General features: G+C 50.6%; 5 protein-coding genes across 5 annotated transcripts; 3 read left to right on the top strand and 2 right to left on the bottom strand.

Moving 5' to 3' along the window:
• The first annotated feature begins 24 nt into the window (after positions 1-24).
• BDV17DRAFT_251193 (uncharacterized protein) lies at positions 25-3,376 on the top strand. The gene is made up of 7 exons (XM_073756403.1): positions 25-294; positions 383-475; positions 601-719; positions 790-1,024; positions 1,105-1,205; positions 1,260-1,416; positions 1,474-3,376. Exons 1-7 carry the CDS (start codon positions 249-251, stop codon positions 3,093-3,095), a joined length of 2,373 nt encoding a protein of 790 aa, XP_073620863.1. The 5' UTR covers positions 25-248; the 3' UTR covers positions 3,096-3,376.
• BDV17DRAFT_251191 (SprT-like family-domain-containing protein) lies at positions 3,361-6,039 on the bottom strand. The gene is made up of 3 exons (XM_073756402.1): positions 5,869-6,039; positions 4,741-5,816; positions 3,361-4,672 (listed from the first exon to the last, which is right to left on the bottom strand). The coding sequence occupies exons 2-3, from the start codon at positions 5,757-5,759 to the stop codon at positions 3,619-3,621; spliced, it is 2,073 nt and encodes a 690-aa protein (XP_073620862.1). The 5' UTR covers positions 5,760-5,816; positions 5,869-6,039; the 3' UTR covers positions 3,361-3,618.
• A 379-nt stretch (positions 6,040-6,418) lies between these two features.
• On the bottom strand, positions 6,419-8,491 carry BDV17DRAFT_73058 (glycoside hydrolase family 72 protein). The gene is made up of 5 exons (XM_073765034.1): positions 8,228-8,491; positions 8,132-8,169; positions 8,051-8,076; positions 7,240-7,995; positions 6,419-7,188 (listed from the first exon to the last, which is right to left on the bottom strand). The coding sequence occupies exons 1-5, from the start codon at positions 8,309-8,311 to the stop codon at positions 6,458-6,460; spliced, it is 1,635 nt and encodes a 544-aa protein (XP_073620861.1). The 5' UTR covers positions 8,312-8,491; the 3' UTR covers positions 6,419-6,457.
• On the top strand, positions 8,302-8,898 carry BDV17DRAFT_73066 (uncharacterized protein). The gene has a single exon (XM_073765035.1). The coding sequence runs from the start codon at positions 8,474-8,476 to the stop codon at positions 8,801-8,803; it is 330 nt and encodes a 109-aa protein (XP_073620860.1). The 5' UTR covers positions 8,302-8,473; the 3' UTR covers positions 8,804-8,898.
• A 3,611-nt stretch (positions 8,899-12,509) lies between these two features.
• On the top strand, positions 12,510-19,285 carry BDV17DRAFT_251184 (1,3-beta-glucan synthase component-domain-containing protein). The gene is made up of 3 exons (XM_073756401.1): positions 12,510-13,328; positions 13,382-18,646; positions 18,703-19,285. Exons 1-3 carry the CDS (start codon positions 13,171-13,173, stop codon positions 18,986-18,988), a joined length of 5,709 nt encoding a protein of 1,902 aa, XP_073620859.1. The 5' UTR covers positions 12,510-13,170; the 3' UTR covers positions 18,989-19,285.
• Positions 19,286-19,379: the final 94 nt, after the last annotated feature.

Genomic DNA, 19,379 nt, shown 5'->3' with positions numbered 1-19,379 from the left:
TCGCCAACCGGGCAACTTCTGCCACTCTTTTCCCCTCCTTCACACTTGAGGTCGCTCTTTCGCTCGCTTCTCTCTCCGGTATTTCTCTATTGACTCTTTACACCGACCACCGCCTGAAGTGTCTGCGAGTCGCTTCTTGTCTCCTCCGAACGGAGCCCACCGCCAACAGCGTGCCGGCCCGGGGTGCCAGACGGGATGAGTGAAACAGACCATCAGGCCCGAGGACGACGACGATCGAGTTGCGGGAAATGGAGCTTGAGGTCTCCATGGATAATGAGCAGCAATTCTGGAATAGTATGCCTCGTTCTTATGAGTTATTGCGCTTGGGTTTCCTCGTTTCTGGCAGGCCTGGACTAACTGGCTCCGTTCTCCGTCTCCGCAGATATCCAAGAGATTGTTTCCGTCCCTTGCTCCACGGAAGACTTAATTGATAATGCATTACGGGCGTATTTGAGCTTGTCGGCGAGGTATAAAGGTATTTAGATCTTCTATGCTCTACAGAGAGAACAGCCCGCATCCCGCAGGCCATCGCATCGCATCGCATGCACAGGCACAGGCACAGACAGGCACAGGCTAACCGGTATCGCAAACCCGCTACAGAGGAGTATCTCCCATCCGAGTTCGAGGTTACAAGATGTTCGTTCCTATTATCATCGTCCGCGGTCTTCATCACTCATACGGACTATGTCCGGCGGCAGATGATCTATGCTTTATTACAGGTACCGCTTCCCCGCGTTCGCTGTTCATCCCCGCCCGCCTTTAGGGAATCGTTATTCACACCCAAGATAGGAAGATGACCCTGTGACACTCCATATAATCGCGTCCTTCCTGCTCTTCGACGGCCGGCAAAGTGAAGTCCCGTTTCAGATGTTGAATGAAGAGGGTGCGTTTCCGCGGTTGCTTGAGCTGCTTCAGGCGCAGGCACCGCATATGGAGGATGATATTGCGGCGGGGCTACATCGGCTTTTGATGGACCTTTTGTATGAATTATCGCGGATACAGAAGATCAGGGTCGAGGATTTGAGTGAGTTTCCTTCACTGTGATGGCTGGTCGCTGTGCGATGGGCGACCTATACGGTGATTGGGGTGCTGACGTGCTGGCAGTTCTTGTGGATGATGAATTCGTACGGGGCTTGTTCAATATTATTGAGCATCTGTCGTATGATGCCAATGACCCCTATCACTATCCTGTTATTCGCGTGCTGGTACGTTTCCCTCCCCCGCGTCTAAAGAAGGAAACATGCTGATATGCGCGACAGCTGGTTTTGAATGAGCAGTTTATGATATCAGCTAATAATCCTGACGAGCAATTGCCTTCAATACCGTTGACCAACAAGGTCATAAAGGTGCTGTCCGTGTATGGAAACTCCTATAAGACATTCGGTGAGAATATTATTCTTCTCATAAACAGAGAAGGTACTTTATCAGCTGTCTCCCAAATCCTTAAATACGATGATCTGACCCGATTTATAGCTGAAACTTCCTTGCAACTCCTTACCCTCAAACTCCTATACCTCATATTCACAACCCCGAGCACCTACGAATACTTTTTCACCAATGACCTCCACGTCTTGGTCGATATCCTCATACGAAACCTTCTTGACCTTCCGGAAGAAGCTTCGGCTCTTCGACACACTTACCTCAGGGTTCTGTACCCACTGCTTGCACATACCCAGTTGAGGCTACCTCCATATTACAAGCGAGATGAGCTCAAACGTACGCTTAGTCTGCTTGTCCGAGGCCAACTGACCGGTGATACTGCCGCCGACTGTGAGAGGATAACGCATTTCGACGAAGTTGACGAAACGACTCGCAGACTGGTTCTCCGATGCGCCGCCGTGGAATGGCTACACGACGAGCCAGAGCCGTACAAATCTGAAAGAACCCCGCAAAGGGAAGATAGCCTGATATCGTCTTTGCCAACAATTGATAGTGCTCTTTTATCCGACGCAGACATCGGAACGCCGCTAGAGTCATCGCAGTCAATGGACTCCCCGGCTACGCGGCCAAGCTCTTTCGAAAACTTAGCTTCTCCATCATTTGATGGCCAGGACTCCCCGACGTCTGCGGATGAAACGCCCCGCAAGCACAGTCTAGCCGAACGTCTCGGGATGCATCTTGAGCCCGCCTCAACATCTTCCACAAGCGTGCACGAAATTGCCTCTCAGCGCGAAAAGCCGGGAGTCATCACACCCAGTCGTCACGACGGACCGCCAGTCGAAGTACAAACAAGTCCTGCAAAACACAAAGTGAAACCCTTACCCCCAAAGACCAGACGCTGGCGCGGCAGACGAGCAACAGTAGCCGGAGACGACGGTTCCACCAGCCCTGTCACCCCAGCAAGCATAGCAGAGGAGGGCAACACGAGCCCTAGCCCTCTGTCCTCGACACCCGTCCTAACAACCTCCTCACCCCAACTCAGTCCCGCCGACTCTGAACGCCGCAACTCAGCATCGGCCACCACGGCTCCAACACAACACACTTCCATCCCACCCCCTCCAACATCCCACAACCACCCCATCAGCACGCGCCGCTCCGCATCAAACCCTCCCCCCGCCGTCCCTCCTCCTCGGCGCTCCGCAGCCGCAATCCACGCCCACCTCACTACAGCATCTACTTCCGCTTCCAGCCACTGCACACCCGTCGTCAGCCCCTCGCGCGTAACTACGCCCATCCCACCAGTGCCACCAATACCAACACACTTACAAGGTCGAAGCCAAAACCACGTCTGTCACAGCCACGGCCAAACCGGATACCAAATGCAGAAACAAGCTGTCAAGCCTGAACCCCCGCGAACCCGCCGCTGGGGACGCAGCCGCAAGCATACACTTACCGACTCGTCGGATAGTCATACTCACGGTGCGAATAGCGTTAGTGGGGGTGGTAGTATTGTCCCTCCAGTGCCATTGCTTCACCCGGAGTTCTCGTTCGAGGCTGAGCATGCTTCTGCTTCTGCTTCTACTTCCACTGGGGAAAGTGCAGGTGAGAATCAGAACCAGAAGTTTGCGGGGGAGGAAACGAGTACGAATGGGCATGGCCATGGGACGGGTGTGATTAGTGTTGAACAAGCAGTGAAGAATGTTTCGCTGCATTGATTGATTGAGCTTTAGCGGTTTCATTATTAAGTATATTTGAATATCAAATAATCTTCATCCGTGCCTAGCACCATCTTGAAAGGTAATAACGCTCCTTGATTAGTTATCAACCACAATTTCAAGGTGTACGGGCTAGATATAGCTGGAGGCTTCATTTATCTGTCAGTAGCCTCTACTAACTACGTAGTAGTATCATCAAGAACAAAAGACAAATAAGCTGAGAGTGCCAAACCGCCAATATATCTGACAGTTAATTATCATTTCAAGAATATATGCGATAGTGGAAACAGTTACTGTTACCTGCTTTGCAAACCAACATTCGTAAAGATCGTTTACGCCAATAGACAGGGTAAGGAGTGACAGAAAGAAATAAACAAATAAAACACCAGATGGCCTCGCTAAAGAGCGTCATAAACATCCAACGGACTCCAATAGTATCCGGTATCCAGCATCCAGACATCGTCCAGCCATTGAGAGAGAGAATAAAGAAAGTCAAGTCGATATTCATAATGATATCGCACGCTCACGGGCTCAAATTGACCACTTCCAAGCCCTTTGCCATGTCGCTCACAGCCCCAGCGGCAGGCGTAGCCTGCTTCTTCTTAGGCGAGACGCTTCTTGGCTTGGGCTTAATTTGCTGCAAGAGACCCTTGCATTTACCGCATCTCTGTCTTGCCGGGTCGATGCTCTTGGAATGACGCCCGTAGTTCTGGCAGCAGTCGACGCAGGTCCAGACGTACTTGTAGTCAATTTTGTAGCTGTGCTTTGTTGTTACTTCGATGCGTCCACCGTAGATTGGGTGGTCTTTGAGCGATTCCTTGCATTTTCTTCCCCATGCTTGGAAACTGGCGCCGTGTGGGTTATTGCGGATGTTAGAGACGATATAGTTCGCCAGATGACAGTACTCGTGGGCTAAAGTATTTAGTAGTCGGTCCTCATCGTCGACAATTCGTTCCGCTAGCTCGATAGTCGCATAATGCTTTGTGGTTTGTACCCGCGGCGTCTCACTGCCGGATGAGCCGTCGGTACTATCAGGCAAGGACCTATCTCGCCTCCAGTTTGCCCTTCCGGCAGTTGTCTGAAGAGTCTTGCTCCATATAATACGCACACCACCGGTATCTGCTGAGCGCCTCTGGACCTCGCCTCCCGAAACGGCATCATCGAGCACTTTGAAAAAGTCCTCTGCAAACGCGGCCTTCCTGCTATCAAATGACTTTTTGCGAGCCAGTGCAGCTTTCTTTGCTTCGGTCTCAGCCTTCTTTAGTGCTGTCTTGCTTGGTGTTTTAACCGGTTTCTGGACCCTAAACGATCTGGACATGGTCTCGGAATCGCTGTCAGACTCATGGAACTCTCGCAGCAGCTGGTTTACCTTGCGCGGTGAATGCTCGTCAATCCAGTTGTTGGTCTCTTCCAAACTCCAGAAGGCGTCCGTGCTTTCACGATGAGGGGTGAGTGGAATCAAGACTCTTCCCTTTGTTGGGGAACGCAGGAGACCTTTTGAAGGGGACGACGGCGGCGTCTGGAAGATGTCATCTTTGGTTTGTGAATGAGCCGGTGATTCAGCCCTGGCTACCGCTCTGCTTTCTGTCAAAAACAAGCCCTAAGTGGTGATAAAGGCGGGAAGGTCAGCGGTGACAGGACGTACCCAAACAGATCATCTTGTAACTGGGCGGACGGATCACTGTCCTCCAGATTTAACCGGTCCATCTTGTCGGAAACGTTGGTGTCTCTCTGGAATAGTTTCCTTGAGACCCTATCCGACTTTGGGGACGGTGGTGGTGCAGCAAACGCGGGTGGTAAGGATGGCTCAAGACGAAGGTCTGGTCTTTGTGAAGACTCACGTAGAGCATTCTCTAGTTCGATTGCTGGGTTTGGTTTCCTACCTCGAATTAATCTCCTCCGTTGTGTTGGGGGTGGAGAGACTTTGTGTTGCTCCTCCTTCTCCTCGGTTTCATCATCGGATGTCTCATGGTAGCTCGGCTCCTCATTGTCGCTAACAATAAAATCGTCGAGAGAATTAAAGCTATCGCCATCATCGTTATCGTCTTCCGAATCCTGCTGCGGGCTCGGTTGACGATACGTCATGAATTGCTGCGTGCTTGTGCTTGTGCTTGCATTTGTGTTAGTCCGCCCCCTCGTAGGCGACCGTCTCGCCGAAGACGCAGACGCATCAGACGGGTTCCTAGAAAGCGATGTCGGCCCCGGATCCAACTCCTCCTCAAGCGGATCATTCTCTTTATCATAATTATACAGTTCTGACTTCCTGCTCGTCCTCGCCCGAGGCTGCTGCGGAATCGGGAGAACCATAGAATTGGTGCGCGCGAGCTTCAAAGGCGTCGGCGCTTTCTTAGCCTTGGGCGTATCCCGCTCCGTCGTCCCATCGCTATCAGCAAAGATATCAAAGTGCTGCTCGGAAACTGTCTTTGTCCTGGACCTTGTGGATTTTGTCCGTCTCAGAGCGGGTGTCGGCTTCTCGATCTGTCTTGGGGACTCGTCGAATAATGTGCCCGTGGTCATTGTCCGTTGGTGCAGACCTCGACGCCGCTCGCTCGGTGTTGGTGGTGGTGGGGAGACATATCGCTTTGTTAGACGCTGCGGTCTCGCCCGGGGACCGTCCTGTGTGCTGTCGTGACTTGCTTGACTTCTCGTGTTGAGGCGCGCCATGTCGGTTCGTGGCTGTGGTGGATGAATGATGGCTGGTTGCTCCTACCGTTCCTGCGCCTTCGTCGCTCCTTCTTAGTTGGGGATATAGGTAGTTGCAATCCACACTGACCTCAAGCGGGCGACTGCAATGTTATATGGATATTTCCGACTGGCTAGTACGAAATGGCGTCCTTGCAGGTGCAGAGGCTGCAGAAACAACTGACTCGACCTTTCATCGTGGGGTGTTGATGCAGTTGGCGGAGATTCTGGTTGGCACGGCAACAAGCTTGCACCATGGGGGACTAAGATAACCAGGAGGTCACGCCGGCGAACTGACTTGCTTTATTGGGGCCCTCATTTTTGAGTTTATTCCAACTATTCCTAGCTAATGTAATTATTTTCGTCTTTTTTTACGTGCTGGAAACGTGTTGGGCGTGCTGCGCGATGTCGGCGCCGTTTTATATATATTGCACCAGAGTTACGCCGAAATTATAGCCGACGACATATCCTTACAAGCAATTGCTCCCACACGCAGAGGTGACCCAACTGCAGGAATTGAATTCAAAAACATTTACTCGGGAGATCTAAGAACAACTGTACATCAGGCAATCCAAGCAAAACATAGAACGATCGATGAGTAGCACGTAGAGTACATGACACATCGAAGCAAAGCCATCACAGTGTAATAAGACGTAGATCAAGCTAGGATCGCCAATAATCTACAACAGGATCATAGCAGCACCAGCAAAGATCGCAGTAGCAACGTAGGCACCCAGCTGGAAGACTCCAACGTTGACGCTGCCAGGGGTCAAAGCAATGCCAGCACCCTCGGTGGTGTCCGCACCATCAGCACCGCTACCGCTACCACCGGATCCACCGCTAGCAGCGGTAGGGGAAGCCTTGACGGTACCAGTGCCCGCAGCACCGGCCTCGTCCAAGAGAGAAGAGCAAGCAGCGGTGGGCTCACTAGTGCTCTGCGAGGTGGCAGCGCCATCGAAGTCACAAGCGTTCTGGGAGTTACCCTGGTCGACCTGGGCCTCGTAGTACTGGTTCATGGCGAAAGAGAGCTGCTGCTCGGGAGTACAGACACTGTAAGCACCGTAGACACCCTCGGTGGCGTTACCAGTAACACCCTCACAGAACTTGCCGCCCTGGTAACCGCAGACAGTGCTGAAGGTCGAAGAGAGCTTCTTTCCGGAGATATCAGACTTGGCAACACAGCTAAGGCTCTTCTCCATGCAGCTGCAAAGGTCCGAGTTGGGAGAGGGAGGAAGAGGAGAGGAAGCGGCCATCCAGTTCTTGCCGATGGTCGGGCAGGACTGCAGGGCAGAGTTGGTAGGGTTGTAGTCGCTCTTCTTGGTACCGGTCGGGGTCGCGGAGGCAAGCTGCTTGGAGAGGTAGCTGAAGTCCTCGAGTGTCTTGACGTTGTCGCCGTCGACAGATACCAGACCTTGTTCTGTTAGTGGATGATGAAAATCTGGTTAGTGGAAGGTGCACATACCGTAGTCGTTCTCCTCTTGGAAGTACATGTAGACTATGCCACCGGACCAGACTTCAGACATCTTGTCACCGTAGAGAGCCTCGACTTCGGTGAACTTGCGAGGGGAGACAGCATTGCAACCGTATTCAGCAAAGAAGACGGGGATTGAGTAGTCGCGGAATTCGTCGGTACGGGCCTTGTAACCAGACTTCTCGTAGTTGGAGTCACCACACCAGGAGTAGACGTTGTAACCCCAGAAGTCAATGCTGTCTTCCTCGTTGTCACAGTTGAAGTAGTCGGCCATGTCAACACGAATAGACGAATCGTCATTGGTAGCATAACCAACACCCATTGTACGGTAGTTCTTGCCCTTAATGTAACGCTTCATGTCACGCACAGCAGCCTTGACGAAAGCACTGGCATCGGTGGTCTTGGGGTTGTTGGACACTTCATTTCCTGCGAAGAAACCAAGGACGTTGGAGTACTGAGAGAGTTCATCGACAACGGAGGCGTAGCGCTGGAAGAGAGCATAGTCCCACTTGGGGTCGTTACGGACGATAGACTCGTCAGGCGAGGACAAGTCAGCAACAACGTAGATCCCGGCATCGCTGAGAAGGCTCATGCACTCCTTGTGATCGGCCTTGGGGTCGACAGCGTAGACACGGATGGTGTTGGCGTTGAGCTTCTGAAGGTATGGAACGTCACGCTTGCATGCGTCGGCATCGGCTAAGGGGTCCTTGTAGTTATTGGAGCTGGACTTGGGGCCGGAGTATTCCTCTATACTTTGTTAGCCAGAAGCTCAATCATTGATAAAGCTAGAGTGAAAACTCACGTTGGTAGGCAACACCACGCATGTAGCTGAGGCATCATATTAGCTGGAATATATCAACAAAACAGAGATGATATGCCGTACAATTGGGTGTCATTGCTCTTGTAGAAGAATTTGGAACCCTGCAGGATATCAGTGTCAAATTCCATTATCAAGCTGCGGGTAGTGTATATGGCCTACCTTGATGACGATGGGGTCCAAGTCGGCAGCAAGAACGCTGCTGGCGAAGAGGGCAGCGCCCGCGAAAACGTTGGAAAGCTTCATCCTGAAAGTGTGATATGTGAATGGGGGCTAAATGATGATGCGACCGCAGTTTCTAAACTCGGTCAAGGCGTATGCCTGTATATGATAGAGAGTGTGGCGTAGAGACCAGCTTTACAAATGAATGTCGGTTTAAACGTAGACTAAAGTGAGTGTAGAGGTGCAATGATAGCACAAAAAAAGGCAATAACAAGCAAGCGAGTAAAGGAGTGTCGATTCTCGAGAGAATGGCAGGAAAGAAGTCGAGGCAGGGACGACCCTTGGGGCAGCGCGGGATTTCATACTTCCTCCACGGAGGACCCCAGGCTGCAGGGAAATCGCAAAGCCTCAGGGATAGTCCACTTGCACGAAGAATTCGCTGTGTTCATGTCCACTCTTGCGTGCTTCCTAGAGAAATCAGCAGTGGTTGATCGTAGGGGATTGTCGGTGATGTGCATCGCTGCTGGCTATCATTTGCGCATATCCCGGTGCCTACTCCACGACGGGAAGCCCTGATATCAAAAGGTACGGAAACGCGCAAGCTGGTTCCACGGACTTCAAGATTCAGGGGACGAAGGGTCCAAGCAAAGCTTATTCTCTCCTTACTGAGGGGTATATAAATAGAGTCATTGGGATAGTCCATCTCATACATTCACGACGTTGGATTGCCGGCCGCCTCAGAGCTTGAATCAATAGTCGAGACTCTTTATCGGATCCTATTCTGTACCTGGGCCAGGGCGGTTAGATTCTGTGCAGCGGCAGAGAGTGAGACATGGAAATGGGTGTAGCAAGTTGAACCCATGTGGTGCCTGCGATGCCAATCAATGCAACCGAGTTTCGCTTGCGATTCGATTACTATCTTTCGACCGTCAGTGGCATCGGTCGATATGCGATTCAACATGCTGGCAGTGTATCTGGAATCTTGAGATACACTTGCCGAAGACAGCGAGTGTTCTTGAAGTCTTCGACGTGGTGGTTCTCATGCCATCTCTGGTGATTCCCTGACTCTAGAAGATTGACCTGAAACGACTCCACTGCGAAATTGCCCCGGGCCATTGACCGTGTCCCTGGTGAAGCTGCATCATGTCTGTGGCCAGAAGACTGCGAGGCTGTGAGTCGACGAGATCATGGTCGAGGAGTCTGGATGGCTGAACCGGTGAAGGACCTGACGATCCTTTTCCACACTGCGACGAAACCGCTCAAGACTAAGGATTAAATGTCTCGGTAATCCATACTCCGTGAGGATGCGACCGCTGTCTAGACTCTAGAACTGGACGTCTGTCGTCTACGATAAACGATTTTGAGAAGATAAGAAGTGAATGGTCTGGACAACGGGTATCACTTTGTTGCAGATTCAGAAGAAGTGATATGGCCGTGCCCCGAGCAAATAATGATCATGAGTTCATGATGGTCGTCTGTGTTCCCAAGCCTGAGGCTGCAGGCGACTATCAGTATGCAGCTTCATACAGAATCTCGCACATTGCATAACTCAATCTTATGCAAGGAAGGCACACGACAGCTACTTAGCTAGCTACAGCTCAAGATAGATAACTTGGTCAAATCTCAATCTAAGCCCAACTGTATCTTTTGTTCAAGACATCCATACAAAATACAGTAATGTCGTTCTAAAATTGGCCACGCCCCTTTTCGGCCATCTTAGCCGGGCCATCCGACCACCAGCAGTAACTCTCACACTCGCCACCCGTACGCACCGTTACAAACTTACAGTACGAGGCCCCTCCAATCCCAACCTCGCACCGCCACGCTGTTTCGAGATTGGTCCAGCATTGCGTCCTAAAACAATGAATTGGCCCGATCACCCAATAAGCACTGGTTTCTAGGGATCATCATGTCCGTGTATACAACAAAGAACTGGGATGAGCTTGAATCTGGCTGCCTTTGACCTCTTGAGGTTTGTGTGGTGCGGATCGCTCGGAATAACAGTTGCGGTGCACGGCTGTCTTACTGTAACTTCAGTCTTCAGGTTTCGATGCGAAGGCATCATATCGTCGATAGCTTCGGTAGACTATATCCCGCGAAAAGAGACCATAGATACCAGTAACAAGTCCCTGACGATGGTTGTTAAGAGTGAAAACACCGGCCTCCGGGGAGAATGTCGGCATCCCTAGGTTAAGGTTTGACTCGGGCGATACCCGCCACCAAAAGGACTGTTTCCACTCTCGTGTTGAGAAATACTAGCGGTCACTCTCGAGTATCGCGTTACGAGTACGTGCGAGCATACGCCATCAATGGGTCCCCTGCAACAGAAACGGATGTAAGACAGGAAACGGCTGTCTGAAGATCAAGTTCGTGATCTGGTTGAGACATGTCGAGGAGATACTGTAGAGAAGTCTGTGCAGACAACGCAGCGAGGACCGTATGATTTCTCTAACAAGACAGAGACCCCTTACAGAGACAGACAGAAATATCTGTCCTCTGCTTGCTTATCAAATGAAATTTCCACGGTAGTTTCAGAGTGCGGGGCCTCACACCCTTTGGACTTGGCAGATCATGCAGGTGGTCCTGGTTCTGGATGATGACGATGATTTCAGGGGAGAGGCGAGAAAAGAAAACAGTGGCAAGAACAGCTCAGCTCAGATCGCAGCCAATAACGACAATCCAGAAACAAGAGGCCCTGCACTGGCGAAATCTTGGGAGCTCTTGGGATCAACCCTGACAACGCAGTTCCCGTTCAAGTTCCCGCAGTCCGCGAAATGTGGCTTGCTTTTATCCTGACTTTCCAAGTTTTTGTTTCCAGGAACATTTTTAGCCTTTCTAGACGCCAGGACGATCAAACGCACTTCACGCAGCCAGAACGCGAAGGAGCCACTTCATCAACTTAGAATCGAACGCTAACAACTTGGTGGCAGCGAGGTGGAGACTCTTAATTATGCTCAATGCTTTTGATTTGCGGTCGGCAGCATGAGATCAGGAAATCGATGTGGATTTGCTTGGATTACATTACAGCAGGATGGTTTGAAATTTCAATCGTAAGTATAGAGGGAATAGTGAGCAGAGGCAATTGAATATCGATCAAGACCTAGATAATGTACAGAGTAGATAGTCCAGAGGAACAAGAGGTGAGAACTCAAATGTTACTATCAGGCCGACTGCAGCTTATCGAAGGTTGTTGCTTATCTTGGCTCATAAATTGAGAGAGCTGGTGGTTACTACTGATAGTAGATGGATGTTCGAGACAATATATATCTTCTTGGGAGCCCTACCAAAGTTGTTCGCATGCAGTATTTACTGAATAGCTAACGATCGCTCTTCACGACCCAAAACTGCGCCCTCAATGGACTTCTCTGTCTGGTTTTCCACGAGTGAGCCCTTTTGAAGAACCAAGGGCATGAATCGCGAAGTAAGCAGCACCATGGAACCAGGAGAGACAAACCGCAATGAACAACCCAGCGGATATCCCACGCTCCACGCCGTGCCATCGCAAGCGGAAGTCTATCACTCAAGGAAGGTTAACCTTGAATCCGAGTGACAGACTGCTGAATGCCATTGTATCTACGGAGTATAGCAATTGAAGCGTGAGGAATGATAAGCACCCCTGCATACCAGATAAAACGATTCCAGTAGCAGACGTAATATAACCTGATATTGCCGTTACAGTACTAGCCCCCCAACCAACGGCTGATGTTGTAACTGCCAATTGGCTGAAGCATCAGCCAGCAGCGGGTCTGGTTCAGGGGCGCTCCGGCGACTTCCATGGATTTGATCTCGCACTTGAGGACTTGTTGGCCAGTCCGCAAATTTGCGATGCATAATTGAAAAGCTGATGCATGGATGCTTATCGGTGGCTTGAAAAGCTTCAGGCCTGATGAGATACGGATAGCGGAATTGAAGGCTGCAATGAGCCTGGGACTATGGAGCTTTGTATCATAGGGAGTTAAGCTCGCGACTGCCTTCACCAGTAATCTTCACAGAGCGAAGGCAAGACATTTGGCTTCAAGATACTACAGGACAGCCAGCGAGGCATGAATCGCATCTGCAAATTACCGTCTGTATCAGTGGCAATAGAGGCCGCGTGATTAGTGTACTGGGATTACGTGGAATATCCGTGTCCAGCAACATGGTAATACGAATACCGTAATATACGCATCTGTTGCGTGGTTAGTCGAGTATTTGCGTACCAGGGCAGTAAATTCGCAGATCCAGCGCCCAAAATAGCCACAGCCCCCTCTCTGGCAGGCCAGCCAGTGTGATTTTCCCTGTTGGACAATCGATGCCCTTTTCACTCTCGCTGACCGTCCAACTCAAGCCTCCTCCCTCCCTTCGTCCTTCTCTTAGTCTCTTTCTCTCTTTTCGAGGCTTCAACTTTTCTTGTTTTTGAGTCCCAGTCCACTCTTTTCATCGTTGTACTCGAAATTTGAGAGCCTCGACGCTACGAACCGTTCTCCCCTTCCTTCCTTCTGCCTCTCGTTCGGGGAAAGAAGAGGAGGCGAGACATTGCGGTTCTCCTTCCTGTCTATTCAAACGGGTTTCCTCTCGCTATCTCACTTACCTCTCCATTCGTTTCAACAAAAAGCTCTTCGCCCTTCCAAGAGCAGAAGAGACAAAATCACACGATTCTTTTTTTCTATCCGGTCGAGCTTGATTCGTACATAGGTTAACGGACTGGTCCGGTGCCTCGAGCGACAACGCCAAATTCGACGATATTCACGACGCGCCTGGTGCAGTATCTTTAGGTTCGCTCGCCTTCAACGTCAGATCGATCTTGTCCATGATATAATTGCTCGAATTTGATCTGATTAATTTTTAATGGGCCTCTGATACTGTTAGTTCGGCCTGTTCACGATTTCTTTTGCTTGCATGGTTTTCGTTTACAGGAGGGGCTAATTTTACGAAGTGAACCTAGGTGATATTCGCTTGTCAACATGTCGGGCTATCCGCAAGGTTCGGGCTACCAGCAAGGCCATTACGATGATGGCTATGACCATCAGGGTCATGGGGACGCTTACTACCACGATGACCACCATGCGCAGAGTGGTTACTACGACCACCAGGATTATGGGGACGGCTACTACGACAGAGGGTAATTCTGCCCCGGAATCCCGTTGTCGATTTTCCCATACTGACTTGACTTAGTGGCTACGACAACAATGCCTACGGGCACGATGGTGGCTATTACGATGCTGGCCATCACGACGACTACTATGGCGACCAGTACTATGACCAAGGAAACGGTCAAGGCTACGGTGGTAGAGGACGGCGCGGCCGTGACTCCGAGGAGGACTCCGAGACATTTAGCGACTTCACTATGAGGTCCGAGACCGCTCGCGCCGCCGACATGGATTACTATGGACGTGGAGATGAACGTTACAACAGTTACACCGACAGCCAATACGGACAAGGTTACGGCTACAGGCCGCCTTCGTCTCAGGTGTCGTATGGTGGTAACCGGTCGTCTGGAGCGTCCACACCAGTGTATGGAATGAACTACGGTAATCTGCCGGCTGGCTCGCGATCTCGAGAGCCTTTCCCCGCCTGGGCGTCTGATGGTCAAGTTCCTGTCTCGAAGGAAGAAGTCGAAGACATTTTCATTGATTTGGTGAACAAGTTTGGTTTCCAACGGGACAGCATGCGTAACATGTACGACCACTTGATGACGCAGTTGGACTCTCGTGCGTCTCGCATGACGCCTAATCAGGCCCTCCTCTCTCTGCATGCGGATTACATCGGTGGTGACAACGCAAACTACCGCCGCTGGTACTTCGCAGCCCACTTGGATCTTGATGATGCCGTAGGCTTTTCCAACATGAAACTTGGTAAAGCCGACCGCAAAACCAGGAAAGCTCGCAAGGCGGCTAAGAAGAAGGCGGAGCAAAACCCTGAGGATGTCGAAGGCAACCTCGAGGCGATGGAAGGTGACAACAGCCTTGAAGCCGCCGAGTACAGGTGGAAGACACGCATGAACAAGATGTCTCAGCATGAAAGAGTGCGTCAGCTGGCGCTGTACTTACTCTGCTGGGGTGAGGCTAACCAGGTTCGATTCTTGCCCGAGTGTCTTTGCTTCATCTTCAAGTGCGCCGACGACTACTACAACTCGCCCGAGTGCCAGAACCGCGTGGAGCCAGTTGAAGAGTTCACTTATCTGAACGAGATCATTACGCCCCTGTATCAGTACTGCCGAGACCAGGGTTATGAGATTCTTGATGGAAAATACGTTCGACGTGAGCGTGATCACAACCAAATCATTGGTTACGATGACATGAATCAGCTTTTCTGGTACCCAGAGGGTATTGAGCGCATTGTCTTGGAGGACAAGACTCGCCTAGTCGACATTCCCACCGCGGAAAGATGGACGAAGCTCAAGGAGGTCAACTGGAAGAAGGTATTCTTCAAGACCTACAAGGAGACCCGTTCCTGGTTCCATCTGGTCACCAACTTCAACCGTATCTGGGTTATCCACTTGGGTGCTTTCTGGTTTTTCACCGCATACAACTCTCCTACCCTCTACACCGTGAACTACAGACAGCAACTCAACAACAAGCCGCCAGGATCGAGATACTGGTCTGCCGTCGGTTTCGGTGGTGCTCTGGTCTCTTTCATCCAGATTTTTGCTACGATTTGTGAATGGATGTACGTTCCTCGTCGCTGGGCAGGAGCTCAACATCTCACCAAGCGGTTACTCTTCCTCCTCCTGGTTTTCGTTATCAACTTGGCTCCCGGTGTCTTCGTCTTTGGATTTTCCCACGGTCTTGATAACAAGATTGGTCTTGCCGTTGGTATCGTTCACTTCTTCATTGCCCTTGCCACATTCTTCTTCTTTGCTGTCATGCCACTTGGTGGTTTGTTCGGCAGCTATCTGAAGAAGCACGGTCGCCAGTACGTCGCTAGCCAGACGTTCACTGCCAGTTGGCCCAAGTTAAAAGGCAATGATATGTGGATGTCGTATGGTCTCTGGGTTTGCGTTTTTGGCGCAAAGTTGGCCGAGTCTTACTTCTTCTTGACCCTCTCTATTAAGGATCCCATCCGTTACCTGTCGCCATTCCACCCACACACGTGCTCGGGTGTCATGTACATTGGAGACATCCTGTGCAAGTACCAGCCTCAGATCCTCCTTGGACTGATGTACTTCATGGATTTGACGCTTTTCTTCCTCGACAGTTATCTTTGGTACATCATCTGTAACACCATTTTCTCGGTGGCTCGGTCTTTCTACCTTGGTGTCTCTATCTGGTCTCCCTGGAGAAACATCTTCTCGCGTCTTCCGAAGCGTATCTACTCAAAGGTGCTTGCTACGACGGATATGGAAATCAAGTACAAGCCGAAGGTTCTGATCTCTCAAGTCTGGAACGCCATTATCATCTCGATGTACAGGGAGCATCTTCTGGCCATCGACCACGTCCAGAAACTTCTCTACCACCAGGTTCCGTCTGAGCAAGAAGGCAAGCGAACCCTCCGTGCACCTACGTTTTTCGTCTCGCAGGAGGACCAGTCCTTCAAGACTGAATTCTTCCCTCGTGGCAGTGAGGCAGAACGTCGTATCTCGTTCTTTGCGCAGTCTCTGTCTACCCCCATGCCCGAGCCACTCCCGGTCGATAACATGCCAACTTTCACTGTCTTGATTCCCCACTACAGTGAGAAGATTCTCCTTTCGCTCCGTGAGATTATTCGTGAGGATGAGCCTTACTCCCGTGTCACTCTCCTAGAATATCTGAAGCAGCTCCACCCGCATGAGTGGGATTGCTTTGTCAAGGACACCAAGATCCTTGCGGACGAAACCTCTCAGTTCAATGGAGACGAGAAGAACGAGAAGGATGCCCAGAAGAGCAAGATCGATGACTTGCCCTTCTATTGTATCGGTTTCAAGTCAGCTGCCCCCGAGTACACACTTCGCACCCGTATCTGGTCTTCGCTTCGTTCCCAGACTCTTTACAGAACTGTTTCCGGATTCATGAACTACAGCAGGGCTATCAAGCTTCTCTACCGCGTTGAAAACCCTGAGGTCGTTCAGATGTTCGGTGGAAACTCTGAGAAACTTGAGCACGAGCTGGAGCGCATGGCCCGTCGCAAGTTCAACATCTGTGTTTCCATGCAGCGTTATGCCAAGTTCACCAAGGAGGAACGTGAGAACACCGAATTCTTGCTCCGCGCCTACCCTGACCTTCAGATTGCGTACCTCGACGAAGAACCCCCAGCCGAGGAGGGTGAAGAGCCTCGCCTGTACTCCGCCTTGATTGATGGTCACTGCGAGCTGCTTGAGAACGGCATGCGCAAGCCTAAGTTCAGGATTCAGCTGTCTGGTAATCCCATTCTCGGAGACGGCAAATCTGACAACCAGAACCATTCCATCATTTTCTACCGTGGCGAGTACATTCAGGTCATCGATGCCAACCAGGACAACTATCTTGAAGAGTGCTTGAAGATCCGCAGTGTCCTTGCTGAATTCGAGGAGCTGACCACTGACAATGTTTCACCATACACTCCTGGTATTGCGTCGGCTGAGGAAGCTCCTGTTGCCATCCTTGGTGCCCGTGAATACATTTTCTCCGAGAACATTGGTGTCCTTGGTGATGTCGCTGCCGGTAAAGAACAGACATTCGGTACCCTCTTCGCTCGTACTTTGGCTCAGATTGGTGGAAAGCTGCACTATGGTCACCCTGATTTCTTAAATGGTATCTTCATGACTACTCGAGGTGGTATCTCCAAGGCTCAGAAGGGTCTACACCTTAACGAGGATATCTACGCTGGTATGAACGCTATGATTCGCGGTGGTCGCATCAAACACTGCGAATACTTCCAGTGTGGTAAGGGTCGTGATCTTGGATTTGGTTCAATTCTGAACTTCACCACCAAGATCGGTACTGGTATGGGCGAACAGATGCTGTCCAGAGAATACTACTACATGGGCACCCAGCTGCCGCTTGACCGATTCTTGTCCTTCTACTATGCCCACCCTGGTTTTCACATCAACAACATGTTCATCATGTTGTCTGTGCAAATGTTCATGATTGTTTTGATCAACCTGGGAGCTCTGAAGCACGAGACCATCAACTGCGACTACAACTCTGACCTTCCGATCACCGATCCCCTTATGCCAACTTTCTGTGCCCCTCTCACTCCTATCATCGAATGGGTGAACCGATGTGTCATCTCTATCTTCATCGTCTTTTTCATCTCGTTCGTTCCCTTGGCCGTGCAGGAGTTGACTGAGAGAGGACTATGGCGTATGGCGACACGTCTGGCTAAGCACTTTGGATCTTTCTCGTTCATGTTTGAGGTGTTCGTCTGTCAGATCTACTCGAACGCTGTCCATCAAAACTTGTCATTCGGTGGAGCGCGCTACATCGGTACAGGTCGTGGTTTCGCAACTGCCCGTATTCCATTCGGTGTCCTTTACTCTCGCTTTGCGGGACCATCGATCTACACTGGTTTCCGTCTACTGATCATGCTGCTCTTCTCTACCTCCACCACCTGGACTGCGTCTCTCATCTGGTTCTGGGTTTCTCTTCTCGCCCTCTGCATTTCTCCATTCCTCTTCAATCCCCACCAGTTTGCTTGGAACGACTTCTTCATTGACTACCGTGACTACATCCGCTGGCTTTCGCGTGGTAACTCTCGCTCCCACGCCTCGTCTTGGATTGGCTTCTGCCGCTTGTCCCGTACCCGTATCACCGGTTACAAGCGCAAGCTTCTCGGTGTACCCTCGGAGAAGGGATCAGGCGATGTTCCCAGAGCTCGTATTACCAACATCTTCTTTAGCGAGATCATCGCTCCTCTGGTTGTTGTTGCCGTCACTATTATTCCATACTTCTACATCAACTCTCGGACTGGTGTCACAGAGGACGCTGAAGGTGGTAACGATCCGTCCAACGCTGTTGCACGTATTGCCATCGTTGCATTCGGCCCCATCGGTATCAATGCTGGTGTTGCTGGTGTCTTCTTCGGTATGGCGTGTTGTATGGGACCCATTTTCAGCATGTGCTGCAAGAAATTCGGGGCTGTCCTGGCGGCAATCGCTCACGCCATCGCCGTTATTGTCTTGCTTATCATCTTCGAGGTCATGTTCTTCCTCGAATACTGGTCATGGCCCCGCTGTGTTCTTGGCATGATCGCCATGGCTGCCATTCAACGTTTCGTCTACAAGCTCATCATCTCCCTTGCTCTGACCCGTGAATTCAAGCATGACCAGTCGAACATTGCTTGGTGGACAGGAAAGTGGTACAACATGGGTTGGCACTCTATGTCTCAGCCAGGACGTGAATTCCTTTGCAAGATCACGGAGTTAGGATACTTTGCCGCCGATTTCGTGATCGGTCATCTCCTCTTGTTTATCATGTTGCCTGCGCTGTGCATTCCCTTCATCGATAAGTTCCACTCGGTTATTCTCTTCTGGCTGCGTCCTAGGTAAGTCCTTTCGGTACCTCATTTGATTATAGCTTAACATGCTAATGGAATAATAGCCGACAAATTCGTCCTCCGATCTACTCGCTGAAGCAATCCAAGCTTCGCAAGAGACGAGTGGTCCGTTTCGCCATCATGTACTTCGCAATGCTCGTTCTGTTCCTCGTCCTTCTCATTGCGCCCCTCATCGTTCGAACCATGGATATTGGCATTGACGAGTCCAGTTTCCCGTTGAGTCTCATCCAACCCCTTGACAAGGAGAACAATGACACCATTACTAGTTACACTGGTTCTGGTGTTCCTAAAGGTATGGAGCCTGTCGCATCCCCAGGATCATACAGGTAGAGGCAGTCTTGTTTCTTTCATACTACATTCTGCTACATTATTTTGATATGAAACATGGAAACGAGATGTATAAAGTACCAGCGCATTGGTATTTCTGTTGAGCCCGTTTGTTATATTTCTCTCTCCATATTTTTCTCTTGACTTTCTCGCCGGAATCTCTACGTGGATGGTTCCTGTGGGATTTAGTTGATGCAATATCTATCGGCTTGTTTTGTATTCGCGAGGTGTATCGTTGTTTTGCCCATTATGTGAAATCATTAGACTAGCAAATTTCATCTACTGCTCTCGTTTGTTCAATCTCTTCTCCGTGCGTGCTTGAGTAGATAATGCTGTAGAATTGAATGGTCAAGGGGATTACTGCCATCTGCGTCACGTGCCGGGTCCCATAGGG

Source organism: Aspergillus undulatus (assembly GCF_047715775.1).
Source record: "Aspergillus undulatus strain CBS 261.88 unplaced genomic scaffold BDV17scaffold_2, whole genome shotgun sequence".
Lineage (NCBI taxonomy): Eukaryota > Fungi > Ascomycota > Eurotiomycetes > Eurotiales > Aspergillaceae > Aspergillus > Aspergillus undulatus.
Note: the sequence above shows the minus strand (reverse complement) of the source record. Positions and strands in the feature narration are given on the sequence as shown.